This window comes from Oratosquilla oratoria, chromosome 1, assembly GCF_046742065.1.
Source record: "Oratosquilla oratoria isolate Oo_2021 chromosome 1, ASM4674206v1, whole genome shotgun sequence".
NCBI classification, from domain to species: Eukaryota; Metazoa; Arthropoda; class Malacostraca; order Stomatopoda; family Squillidae; genus Oratosquilla; species Oratosquilla oratoria.
Genome location: NC_134777.1, coordinates 116012851 through 116025746, shown reverse-complemented (window position 1 = coordinate 116025746; position 12896 = coordinate 116012851). Strand labels below are relative to the sequence as shown.

The 12896-nt window shown below is 39.5% G+C and overlaps 2 protein-coding genes across 2 annotated transcripts; both read right to left on the bottom strand.

Moving 5' to 3' along the window:
• Positions 1-355: 355 nt before the first annotated feature.
• LOC143029692 (uncharacterized) lies at positions 356-4585 on the bottom strand. Its single transcript, XM_076192532.1, has 4 exons — positions 4576-4585; positions 2088-2293; positions 803-959; positions 356-595 (listed from the first exon to the last, which is right to left on the bottom strand). The coding sequence occupies exons 1-4, from the start codon at positions 4583-4585 to the stop codon at positions 414-416; spliced, it is 555 nt and encodes a 184-aa protein (XP_076048647.1). The 3' UTR covers positions 356-413.
• A 3825-nt stretch (positions 4586-8410) lies between these two features.
• LOC143025193 (uncharacterized) lies at positions 8411-10321 on the bottom strand. The gene is made up of 3 exons (XM_076184653.1): positions 10170-10321; positions 8861-9017; positions 8411-8653 (listed from the first exon to the last, which is right to left on the bottom strand). Exons 1-3 carry the CDS (start codon positions 10176-10178, stop codon positions 8469-8471), a joined length of 351 nt encoding a protein of 116 aa, XP_076040768.1. The 5' UTR covers positions 10179-10321; the 3' UTR covers positions 8411-8468.
• Between the last annotated feature and the right edge of the window lie 2575 nt (positions 10322-12896).

The window sequence follows — 12896 nt, the reverse complement described above, 5'->3', positions numbered from 1 at the left end:
ATCTGTATTTGCCTTCTGTACGGATCGTTTAAATACTTCATAACAGTTACCTGTTATCTGAAATATATAATATATCCAACAAAATATGACAATCATGTTATTATATAAAATGGAAAGTTCTAGATAAAATACATATTTTGTTTCTCTGAGAAGTTCGTAAACACTGGCTAGAGCTGAAGCAGACGGTAGCCATCTTGAAATCCTCATCTGGATGAAAGGTGGAACTGCTTAGTTTAGGCTTTATGGTCTCTTGCAGTCTACTCCATCATTATGTTGCTATGTTCTTATGGTGCTATATTCAAGGGGGCTCACAGTGAGTGAGTCAGACGATGGGAAAAGACAAAACAAACCGACATAGAAACATTGGTGTTTATTTCATAAAAGATGGTATGCCACGACTGTGTGTCTGGTCTTTAGCGCTCAACCAGACGGATGGGGAAAGACGGCTTGCACACGTGCTCCCCCAGACACGTGTCCCAACAACACTTGGCAGTGCCGTGGCAGTTAAAGTCGTTGGAACAGGTGGCAGGAGGTCCAACTCTGGGAGAATGTGGGCATTCTGGCCTGGGATCTGGACACTTGAAGTTCTTCTTGACTGCAAGAAAAAGGAGAAGAGAGAGAGGGGATTAAAGAGGGCTCCTTTGAAGAGAGATTCTCACAGTCGTCAGACACTGCTTACAGAAAATAAAAGAAAAGAGATCGGTGGGGTCCTCCAAAGCCTGCAAGACTTGAAAGGGGATCTTGAGCATCGTGAGTCTGTGTTTACAGAGAGAACTGGTACGAGTTGGAGCTCTTGACTTACCTCCCACTGGGCTGGGTGGTTTGTGCGAGTCCTCGCAGCAGTAGAACTTCTCCTTGTCGAGACCGTGCTTGCACCAGTATCGGCACGTGGCCTCTTGGGCTTGGGCCTCCATGGACACCAGGGCGAGGACGCACACCACCACGAGGGCTCCGGTTACCTGGCGGTCAGAAGAGGACGAGAAGACTCTTAGTCAAAGCGGCGGAGCAAGAGTGACGCCCGATCGCTGCGTCGGCGAGGCATTCGCGCTTGCCGCTGCTGCGCACGAAGTTTCTCTCTCTCCCTCCCCCCCCTATCTCTCTCTCTCTCTCTCTCTCTCTCTTTCTCTCTCTTGAGGTCTGCGGGTCTTTCACTCGCCCGGACCTCCACCTCGCGGCGGTCCGGGACAGTTCACACATGAAATCAGGAGATGGAGTTATGCACATGATGCCACTGTCGGCAGGAGCGGCGTTGCACAGAGGAGATCTGGGCCCTCTGGTTCCTGGAACACGACAAGGAGGACCTCTTGTGGCGACCAGGCATCTCTTCCTGCAGCCATCCTTCCCGCAAACAGCTCATACATACTTCACGGACCAACCAAAACACCAAAAGATGAACTGGATGATAAAGGAAAGAGCCTAGTAGCGCTTTTTAACGTCTGTTGAGGGGGGAGGGGCAGGTAACTAACAGTCACTGCTGGGAAGCGGAAAGGAGTGCAGGATTCGAACACACACACAAGTGAATGCGAGACCCAGCACACTTCCGACTACCCCACCAGTGCACTTGAACTAAAAACAAAAGAATAACAAGGCTCCGAGACGGAATTGCACGTGGAAGTGAAGCAGAGTGAGTGCGTGCGTGCGTGTGTGTACAAAGTGATCCCTTTAACGTACCTGTAACCACATATTCGTTGGTAAATTAAAACCTAAAGATTCTCTCGCCACGCGTCGACGAAGCGGGGCTCGAACCATTTCCCACCAGCGACTCGTTTCTAAAAGTTTCGTTCTCGTCCTTTAAGCCACCGCATGGAAACAAAATAAAGACATATAGAAACAATGTACATTCATATATGGTTGAGCGCTGGCCGAGCGGGTTAGAGCGTCGCTACTTGCGGCGGAGGTCGAGGTGACGTCTGTTCGAGCCAAGGGCACGGATACATAAATTCCACATTACAAAGTCCTCTGTAAGAGGCGACGTCCTAGCCTCCTGATAGGGGGGGGGGAGTTCGCGACGTTAAATCGAATGACACCCACATTTCCTGAGACCTAGCCACCGCTGAGGGCCCTGTGTTGAGATGGCGTGGACTCACCTTCATCATCGTTGAAACGTCTTCGGGAGAGCTTAGGTGCTTCTTGCTCGAGGAGGAGCCTGAGACTGGTACTCGAGTCGCCTTGGAGGCGGACCTATATAGGAGAACGATCTGGGCCTTCAGTGACGTCAGCAGGAAAACCACAAACGGTTTACTAAGAATGAATTGAATTATTTTCCTTTTCCGAGAATTTTCTTGGTTGGACTCTGTCGGCGTGAAGACGTGGACACGAATGCAAAAAATACAGTTCTTGATGCAATGTTATGGATAATGGAAATGTACGATAAAAATTTGAAGGCCTAAAGAGATGATACTTCAACTTCATTACTTCTAAACTTGGGTAATGACTATATCACTATAATATACTGTATCCACTCAACTTTGGGGCCTAGATGATTGTTATTCATTTCATTCAACATTGTGTAATATATTCCATAGGTTCCATTGGAATTCAGCCCACATGGGATTCAGCCCAAAGGGATTTAGCCTAACCTATCCCAACTAACCCATTATTTTTAGTGAATTTAAAAGTGGACTGAATCCTGTGTGGGCTGAATTCCAAGCCCACCTATTTCATATCCTGTTAATTATTTCCAAATAATCTAGTGGCTTGTGTGAATATGATCATTATCTAAAAAAAAAAACTACTGTACTCAAAAGTAGTCTAAATCACACTGTATTCATTCATTTATAAATTATGCAATATGCTAAATCTTTCTGTTTCCATTTCAGGATCTGTATCAACAGCTTCAATCCCTTCATCATCGGCTCCACTTGAATTATCTGCAAACCTGACTCCACCATTAAAATGGTCACTATCAGACTCCTCCACAGGCGCCACTTCTCCTAAATCATTTTCATTTAAAAGTAAGTCATCAAGATCTCTGGACGGATTTATCATAAAAACTTCAGCCTCTCAGAAGGAAAATCTCGACAAAGAAGTTGCAAGAATGATATTTACTACAAATTCACCATTTCGTCTTGTTGAGCATCCTCAGTTTCTCAAGATGGTTCAGAACCTGAGGCCAGGTTATATTCCTCCATCCAGAAAAGATATTGCTGATAAGTACTTGGATCTCGTGTATGAAAAGGAATATAAAAAGTGTGCAGATGACCTGAATAATGAAACTGTATGTCTTTCAATTGATGGGTGGTCTAACATCCATAATGAGCCCATGATATGTGTGACTGTAACAACATCCCCTGGTCAGATTTATTTAGTTGCCACAGTAGACACACCAGGGAAACCTCACACTGCTGAATATCTTCTACAACTTGTACAAAATTCGATCAAGAAGGCTGAACAAGATTTTGGTTGTCACATTGGAAGTGTTGTGACAGACAATGCAGCAAATGTCACCAAGATGAGAAAAGTCTTGGAGGAATCGAGTGAACCTGAGCATTACGTCCTCACATACGGCTTATACCGTTCCTTGTATACTTGTGGCAAGTCTATATAACACTGCTCCTCATATTGATATGCTAAGAATGGCCTTTAGCAATCAGATCGCATATCAGATAGCAATCCCACAATATCTAAAATCTATAAAGAAAATCTATTTAAATTCAAATATATCTGATTTAAAAAAAATCTATTTTCTATATTTTTTAAAAAGATAAAAAAAAAAAAAAAATCGCCAAATGTACATAATGAACAACAAGGGACCAGAAACCGAGCCCTGGGGGACCCTGCTAGTAACATTGCCCCACCTAGATTTTATTCCATTTATGGTGACCCGCTGTTTTCTGTTACTAATCCAAGCTCTAATCCATTCTAACATTTTTCCTCCTATGCCATGGGCTTTGATTTTATTTAGTAGTCTCTGGTGAGGCACCCTGTCGAACGCTTTGCTAAAGTCAAGGTAAATAACATCGTAATTTTCATTGTTATCTGACGCCTTATATACTTTAGTGTAAAAGGATAGAAGATTAGTCACACATGACTTACCCTTGGAGAAACCATGCTGTGAATCACGAATCAAATTATGTCCTTCGATGTGTTCTCTGAGTCTATTCACTATTATTGATTCAAGCATTTTTCCTATAACCGATGTCAAACTGATTGGCCTGTAGTTGCATAAGGACGATCTATCTTCCTTCTTAAAAACAGGAACAACGTTTGCCTGCATCCAAGCAGTTGGCACAAAACCAGTGTCTACCGATATATATATATATATATATATATATATATATATATATATATATATACATATATATATATATATATATATATATATATATATATATATATATATATATATATTCCTCTTTCACCTTTTCAATATAGCTTTTGCTTTCTTCGGCAATTTATTACTATTTCCGTTCAAGAATGGATTCTGCATTGAAAGAAAAATTAAAATATTACTGGGTCCTTCCTAAATACCTTCCCTGCTGTCTGGCACTTTTTCCTATATTCCCTATATTCAGGCTGTCGTTAAGTGATTTTGGGTGTTAAACTCCCATAGCTCTCCCTCTGGATTGTAATTACTGCCATACATGCTTTAGTTTACAGTTGTGCATGACAGCATGTTACTAAAAACAACGCCAACATGAAGCAGAACTGCATCATGTCCCTGGTTAATGAATTCACCAGGTTTCAAGATGGCGGTCGCCTCAGCTCTGTAGGATTACGCTCCATCTGAGAAATATAAGATTTATGTTCTTCTCTGAACTTTCAATTTCATAGAAGAAAATGATTGATGATTGTCATATTTTCTTGTATATATCATACATTTCAATTCACCAGTCCTCAATAAAGAAATGTAGTATAATCCAGTATATTGTCGTTGTTTGAACTGCCAGAGCCATCTGTTAGAGTTTACAGAAAGTATGACGCGTAAGTGGTCTGCCAGATTTAAATCATCCTTTTTAGATTTATGTAGTAATTTTGAAAACTGTATTTGACCTGCCAATCACGTATTAGGTTGAGGGAAACTGCCATACTTTGGAACTTGGCGCTTTTAAGGCGTACAAAGTGGAAATACAAAAACTTCCTGAATGTGACCATCTTATGTTACAACTGAACTATTATTCCCCTGCTTTTGAATAAACAATACAATAACGTGTTTTGTTATTCTTAACAGGTTGAAGCCCAGATTTAAGGTTAAACCACGTGAAAAGATGATAAACACAGGAGTACACTTTAGCGAGAGGACTTTCGGCATATCAACATTTTTCAACTGCCCCTGGACCTTTCTCAGAAGTAAATATAAGGAGAAGGAGGAAGAGGAAGAGGAGATTGAAAAAGAGGAAGTGGAGCAGGAGAAAGAGGAGAAGAAGGAAGGGGGGAAAGAAAGAGAAGAAAGAGGAGATTGAAAAAGAGGAAGTGGAGCAGGAGAAAGAGGAGAAGAAGGAAAGGGAAAAGAAAAAAGAGAAGGAAGAGGAGAAGGAGAAAGAGATAAGGAAGGGGTATAGGGAGGAGAACAGAGTAGCGGATCCAGGATCAAAATGTGTGTGAGGAGTCTAACATGAATTTTGCAAATATATATGACGTTTTTAAAGAGATATACTCTGTCGAACGAATATGATGATTTTGAATATAAATTCAAGTATATGTTCTCATTTGATTTAGTTTCAAAACATTGGGTAAGAGTAATACCAAAACTTATGTTTTTAAAGATTTACCCTCAATAATGTGTTGATTACCCTTTCAGTTATTCTCACTGAAGTGTTTTATTAAATGCTGGGGTGGGGGGGGGAATCTGCCACTCTATTACTGCTTGCTGTCACGTATACGAGTCAGGTTCCTCGACCTCGGCAATGAGGTAATGAGAAAATAAATTTGGGATGGGGGGGGAGCTTCAGCCCCCTCCCCCCCGTTGGACCCGAAAAGGAGAAATAAAACGAGAAAGAAGAGGAACGAGAGAAGGAGAAGAGTTTGTAGGAATAAGAGAAGGATGAAGAGGAAGGGAAGAATGAGCTGGAGTAGGAGATGGAAGAGGAGGAGGAAAATTTGTCAGGAGAAGCCGGTTGAACGACTTCCAAGAACAGCCATTTGTCGTCAATCTATTTTTTATTTGCACAAAACCACTTAAGATATTTGTTGAAATGAAATGTGTGAAGTTAAGGTATGACGTGACACTGATAACATATGAAAATTTACTTCTGGACTGCAAATATACTTTACATATCTTAATAGCCCCATACAGTAAAATAATATATAATTAGTTCGTCCACATTTGGAATATGCTGTTTCCGTATGGTCATCGAATCTCATTAAAGATATTGACAGATTGGAAAAAGTACAACGGCGAGCCACAAAACTGATTCTAAATATCAAAAATAAATCATACGAAAATCGACTTAAACATATGAATCTGTTTTCCTTAACAAAGGCGTAGACTCAGAGGTGAATTGATACATGTCTTTTAGATTCTAAAGGGAATTGACAACTTCAGAAGTGACAAAAATTTCACACTGAATAAGAATCCGACTAGAAATAATGGTCTCCAACTGTCAGGACATAGATTTAATTTGGAAGTGAGTAGAAACAACTTCCCCAACCGTGTAGTTAATGAATGGAATAAACTTCCTGCAGAGACAGTGCAATGTAGCTCAGTTCGAAGCTTTAAGATTCGTTTAGATAAACATCTAAGCAAGATGCTGTAATGCCCGCCATTTATTTTATATTATTTGTTTATTTCTTTGTTATTATTTGTTTGTTTATTATCATTTGCTTGATTTTCATTCATTATTATTTATCTGTCAATTTATTATTATCTACTATTTACCTGTTTGTTTATTATTTAATTAAATCTATGCATTTATTTATTTGTTATATTTAATATTATTTATATTATTATAAGTTTTATTTATTTGTTTATTTATCTATCATTATTATACTTTTTTTTCTCGCATCCGACCTAGTTATGGACCAAAAGGTCTCCTGTCGGCATGCTCCTCTTTTGTAATACTTTGTAGTATATATTTTGCAACTGCATGTTTGGACTATTATTAGAATTTAACACTGCCATGCTAAAATCTAGATATCTGCATTATATCAGTTAGAATATGTCTGTTGTCTTTTCTCATTCATACATAAAGCTGATGCAAATTTTTTTATTATTATTTTTTTTTACTTAGCTACTATACAGTGTATGCTAAGCTGGGTTACTTTGAGTCCCAGTAGTTTGCCAGGTTTGAAGTATGCGATGGTCTCATCGCCGACTGTTCTTGGTGTCGAGCTGAACTTCGCAACTGGGGATCACCTCGAACTCGTATTTATTTATTTATTTATTTCTTATATATATATATATTTTATTCCCCATTGCTTTTCAAACTCCCTTGTCCGACTGATAGCTTTTTCTGCTTGCTTTACTATCATTTCGGTCGATTTTCCTGGATAGGTTATGATTTGTCTTATGAACATAAGAGCATAAGAACATAAAGCCTGGCATGCCATCTATTGCATGCAAAATCAAACAAAAACAAAATCTTCCTTAAATTTATGTAAATATAATTACCACTTTTGAATAACTCACTCTAAATTAGTTGTGTTTAAATTGAAAGCCTTTTCTCCATCAATTTTGGACCTATAAACAGCATAACCATAGAATTTTCTCAAGTAAGATCAAACGAATGTATCACGGTAAATTATCGTGGTTCTGACAAGCTTACCTGTCTCAAACAAGGAAGGTTTGATAAGGCTCCCTTAAGAATAGTTCAATTTAACATATTAAGTTCGTGTTGTAATGTAATTTATGGTATAAAGAAGGATTAACAATTATTTTGAACTATTAATGCCATTTATTGTGGCTTTTAGCAAGTGATAGTGTGGAAGAAATTGTCATTTGAAGTCACTTATGCCATCTATTGCATAAAAGCGGAACGACAAATATTCAAACCTCTATCGCCATCTATTCACATCAAATTCATCAGTAAAGATATAAGCTTGACCTTTCGTCTTTTTGCATAGAGCTCGATTAATTCTGTTTTTCTTTTTCTTTACACTGTCCAGTATATGTTTACCATCTGTATTTGCCTTCTGTACGGATCGTTTAAATACTTCATAACAGTTACCTGTTATCTGAAATATATAATATATCCAACAAAATATGACAATCATGTTATTATATAAAATGGAAAGTTCTAGATAAAATACATATTTTGTTTCTCTGAGAAGTTCGTAAACACTGGCTAGAGCTGAAGCAGACGGTAGCCATCTTGAAATCCTCATCTGGATGAAAGGTGGAACTGCTTAGTTTAGGCTTTATGGTCTCTTGCAGTCTACTCCATCATTATGTTGCTATGTTCTTATGGTGCTATATTCAAGGGGGCTCACAGTGAGTGAGTCAGACGATGGGAAAAGACAAAACAAACCGACATAGAAGCATTGGTGTTTATTTCATAAGAGATGGTGTGCCACGACTGTGTGTCTGGTCTTTAGCGCCAAACCGGATGGCGGATGGGGAAGGATGGCTTGCACACGTGCTCCTCCAGACACGTGTCCCAACAACACTTGGCAGTGCCTTCGCAGTTGAAGTCGTTGGAACAGGTGGCAGGAGGTCCAACTCTGGGAGAATGTGGGCATTCTGGCCTGGGATCTGGACACTTGAAGTTCTTCTTGACTGCAAGAAAAAGGAGAAGAGAGAGAGGGGATGAAAGAGGGCTCCTTTGAAGAGAGATTCTCACAGTCGTCAGACACTGCTTACAGAAAATAAAAGAAAAGAGATCGGTGGGGTCCTCCAAAGCCTGCAAGACTTGAAAGGGGATCTTGAGCATCGTGAGTCTGTGTTTACAGAGAGAACTGATACGAGTTGGAGCTCTTGACTTACCTCCCACTGGGCTGGGTGGTTTGTGCGAGTCCTCGCAGCAGTAGAACTTCTCCTTGTCGAGACCGTGCTTGCACCAGTATCGACACGTGGCCTCTTGGGCTTGGGCCTCCATGGACACCAGGGCGAGGACGCACACCACCACGAGGGCTCCGGTTACCTGGCGGTCAGAAGAGGACGAGAAGACTCTTAGTCAAAGCGGCGGAGCAAGAGTGACGCCCGATCGCTGCGTCGGCGAGGCATTCGCGCTTGCCGCTGCTGCGTACGAGAGGCGCCTTCTTCATGGCGAAGTTTCTCTCTCTCCCTCCCCCCCTCTCTCTCTCTCTCTTTCTCTCTCTTGAGGTCTGCAGGTCTCTCACTCGCCCGGACCTCCACCTCGCGGCGGTCCGGGACAGTTCACACATGAAATCAGGAGATGGTGTTATGTACATGATGTCACTGTCGGAAGGAGCGACGTTGCCCAGAGGAGATCTGGGCCCTCTGGTTCCTGGAACACGACCAGGAGGACCTCTTGTGGCGACCAGGCATCTCTTCCTGAAGCCATCCTTCCCGCAAACAGCTCATACACACTTGACGGACCAACCAAAACACCAAAACATAAACTGGAGGATAAAGGAAAGAGCCTAGTAGCGCTTTATAACGACTGTTGGGGGAGGGGCAGGTAACTAACAGTCACTGCTGGGAAGCGGAAAGGAGTGCAGGATTCGAACACACACACAAGTGAATGCGAGACCCAGCACGCTTACGACTACCCCACCAGCGCACTTGAATTAAGAACAAAAGAATAACAAGGCTCCGAGGGTCGCTTGAAAAAAAAAAAAAAAAATGAATGTAAGCGATCTCAAGACGGAATTGCACGTGGAAGTGAAGCAGAGTGAGTGCGTGCGTGCGTGTGTGTACAAAGTGATCTCTATAACGTACCTGTAACCACATATTCGTTCGTAAATTAAAACCTAAAGATTCTCTCGCCACGCATCGACGAAGCGGGGCTCGAACCATTTCCCACCAGCGACTCGTTTCTAAAAGTTTCGTTCTCGTCCTTTAAGCCACCGCATGGAAACAAAATAAACACACATAGAAACAATGGCCGAGCGGGTTAGAGCGTCGCTACTTGCGGCGGGGGTCGAGGTGACGTCTGTTCGAGCCAAGGGCACGGATACATAAATTCCACATTACAAAGTCCTCTGTAAGGGGCGCCGTCCTAGCCTCCTGATAGGGGGGGGGGAGTTCGCGACGTTAAACCGAATGACACAGACATTTCCTGAGACCTAGCCACCGCTGAGGGCCCTGTGTTGAGACGACGTGGACTCACCTTCATCATCGTTGTAACGTCTTCGGGAGAGCTTAGGTGCTTCTTGCTCGAGGAGGAGCCTGAGACTGGTACTCGAGTCGCCTTGGAGGTGGACCTATATAGGAGGACGATCTGGGCCTTTAGTGACGTCACCAGGAAAATCGCAAACGGTTTACTGAGAATGAATTCAATTCTTTTTCTTTTCCGAGAATTTTCTTGGCTGGACTCTGTCGGCGTGAACACGTGGACACGAATGCAAAAAGTACAGCTCTTGATGCAATGTTATGTATAATGGAAATGTACACCAATGAAGGAGAATACAAGAGACCATAAGGTCTACACTAGGGAGTTCCACGTCAATGACCACATACCATACCTATCCGTAAGGTTAGATAAATTTATGATTGGGGATGATAGGTGGTAATGGACATGGAACTGCCTAATATAGGCCATATGGTCTCTTGCAGTATCCTCCATTCCTATGTTCTTACGTACTCAGACCGCAGATCTATGGGTACTTTTTTGTCTATGGTGACATTGGGTGTCAAAAATGGCAACAGAAAACAAAATGGAATATAATAACATTTGATAAAATCGAACAGCATGAGACAGAATGATTTCGAATAATATAAGATAGAATATGAAAAAATTAAATAGAATTAAGACCAAACCAAACAAAATTAAATGAATTACAATAAAATACGACAAATAAATAAGATATATAGAAAATAATCAGTTTTTGATGATTGTTATGTTTAATGAAGATAAAATCAAAACAATTATCACCATTGTGCCTTTCAAGACACTAGGCGTAAAAAATAAAAACAAAACAAGACAAACCTGAGTAAAAATAAACAAACAAATAAATAAATAAATAAATAAATAAATGAAGTTAAGAATAATAGGAAGAAACAAAATAAGATAAAATAAAGTATTAATAAATCAAAATAAAATGCAAATAACAAAATAATGCAATTTTTTTTTTAAATAGAGTTATGTAATGAAATAAAACGAAATCTAATAAAATAGAAGATAGCAGAATGAAATTAAATACAATAAAATACAATACGTTGAAAAAGCATAAAACAAAATAAAAATGATGATAATATGAAATGGAATATGATGAAAAATTATGGTATCGCAAGCATGATAGATGCATGAATATATCAATGAATAAATAAGAATACAACTTCAAAATCCCGAAGACACTCAAGTCATCAGACTCCGTTTTCTTCCAAAGTCGGTTTTTATACTATTTGCTTGTTTGTTTGTTTGTTTGTCCGTTTGCATGTTTAATTGTTTATTTACCTATCTATGTAGCTATTCATTTATATATATATATGCATATATATATATATGTATATATATATATATATATATATATATATATATATATATATACACATAGCGTAGGCCATTGCTTTCTTTGTAACCTAACATTTTATATTGAACAAATATATCAAAACTAGAAACGTAACATTGTGTATAGGACAAATATATCAACTATTGACTTATTCAATGCAGTATAAGTTAATATAAACTTTCATAGTGAAATAAGAAACTATTTTTAAAGCACTGTTATGCTTTAAAATGCCAATTTCAGCCGGACTTAACAGGTTTTATTGTATGAGGCTAGTGGACACCAGGGTTGGCGACTTTTTTTTATAAAAAGAAATTCAAATTAGATTTATTTGATTTAAATAGATTTTTTTATAGATTTTAAATATCATGGGATTGCTATCTGATATGCAATCTGATTGCTAAAGGACATTCTTAGCATACCAATATAAGGAGCAGTGTTATACAGACTTACCACAAGTATACAAGGAACGGTATAAACCTACATGTAGTGTATATCACTGTGCAGCCCACAATAAGTTTCAACAAGATTTTTGTTGAAACTTGTTCTAGGTAAGCAGCTTCTCACTGAGTCAGTTGCTGCTTTAGAATTAACCAGGAAGGATGTCTTCTGGACCTGGCAGAGTGATTCCTTCAGGCAGAAAAAATGATCCTGTCTGGAATTATTTTGAAAAACTACCAAAAACTTCTGGCAAAGGGTACCGAGCTAAAGGCAAAGACTGCACCCAGGAACTACAGGGCATTGTATCAAGATTAAAATCTCACAGAAATAAATGCCAAGGTCAGCCACAGCATACAGAAAAAATTGATGACCCAGGTAAATAATTTTACTTATATTTTGTGCATTTCTCCCTTTTCATACGCAACTATATAAATTTGGTGAACAATGGAGAGCATATACGATAAAAATTTGAAGGCCTGAAGAGATTATACTTCAACTTCATTATTTCTAAACTTGGGTAATGACTATATCAGTATAGTATACTGTATCCACTCAACTTTGGAGCCTAGATGATTGTTATTCATTTCATTCAACATTGTGTAATATATTTCATAGGTTCCATTGGAATTCAGCCCACATGGGATTCAGCTCAAAGGGATTTAGCCTAACCTATCCCAACTAACCCATTATTTTTAGCGAATTTAAAAGTGGGCTGAATCCTGTGTGAGCTGAATTCCAAGCCCACCCATTTCATATCCTGTTAATTATTTCCAAATAATCTAGTGGCTTGTGTGAATATGATCATTATCTAAAAAAGTAACTACTGTACTCAAAAGTAGCCTAAATCACACTGTATTCTTTCATTTATGAATTATGCAATATGCTAAATCTTTCTGTTTCCATTTCAGGATCTGTATCAACAGCTTCAATCCCTTCATCATCGGCTC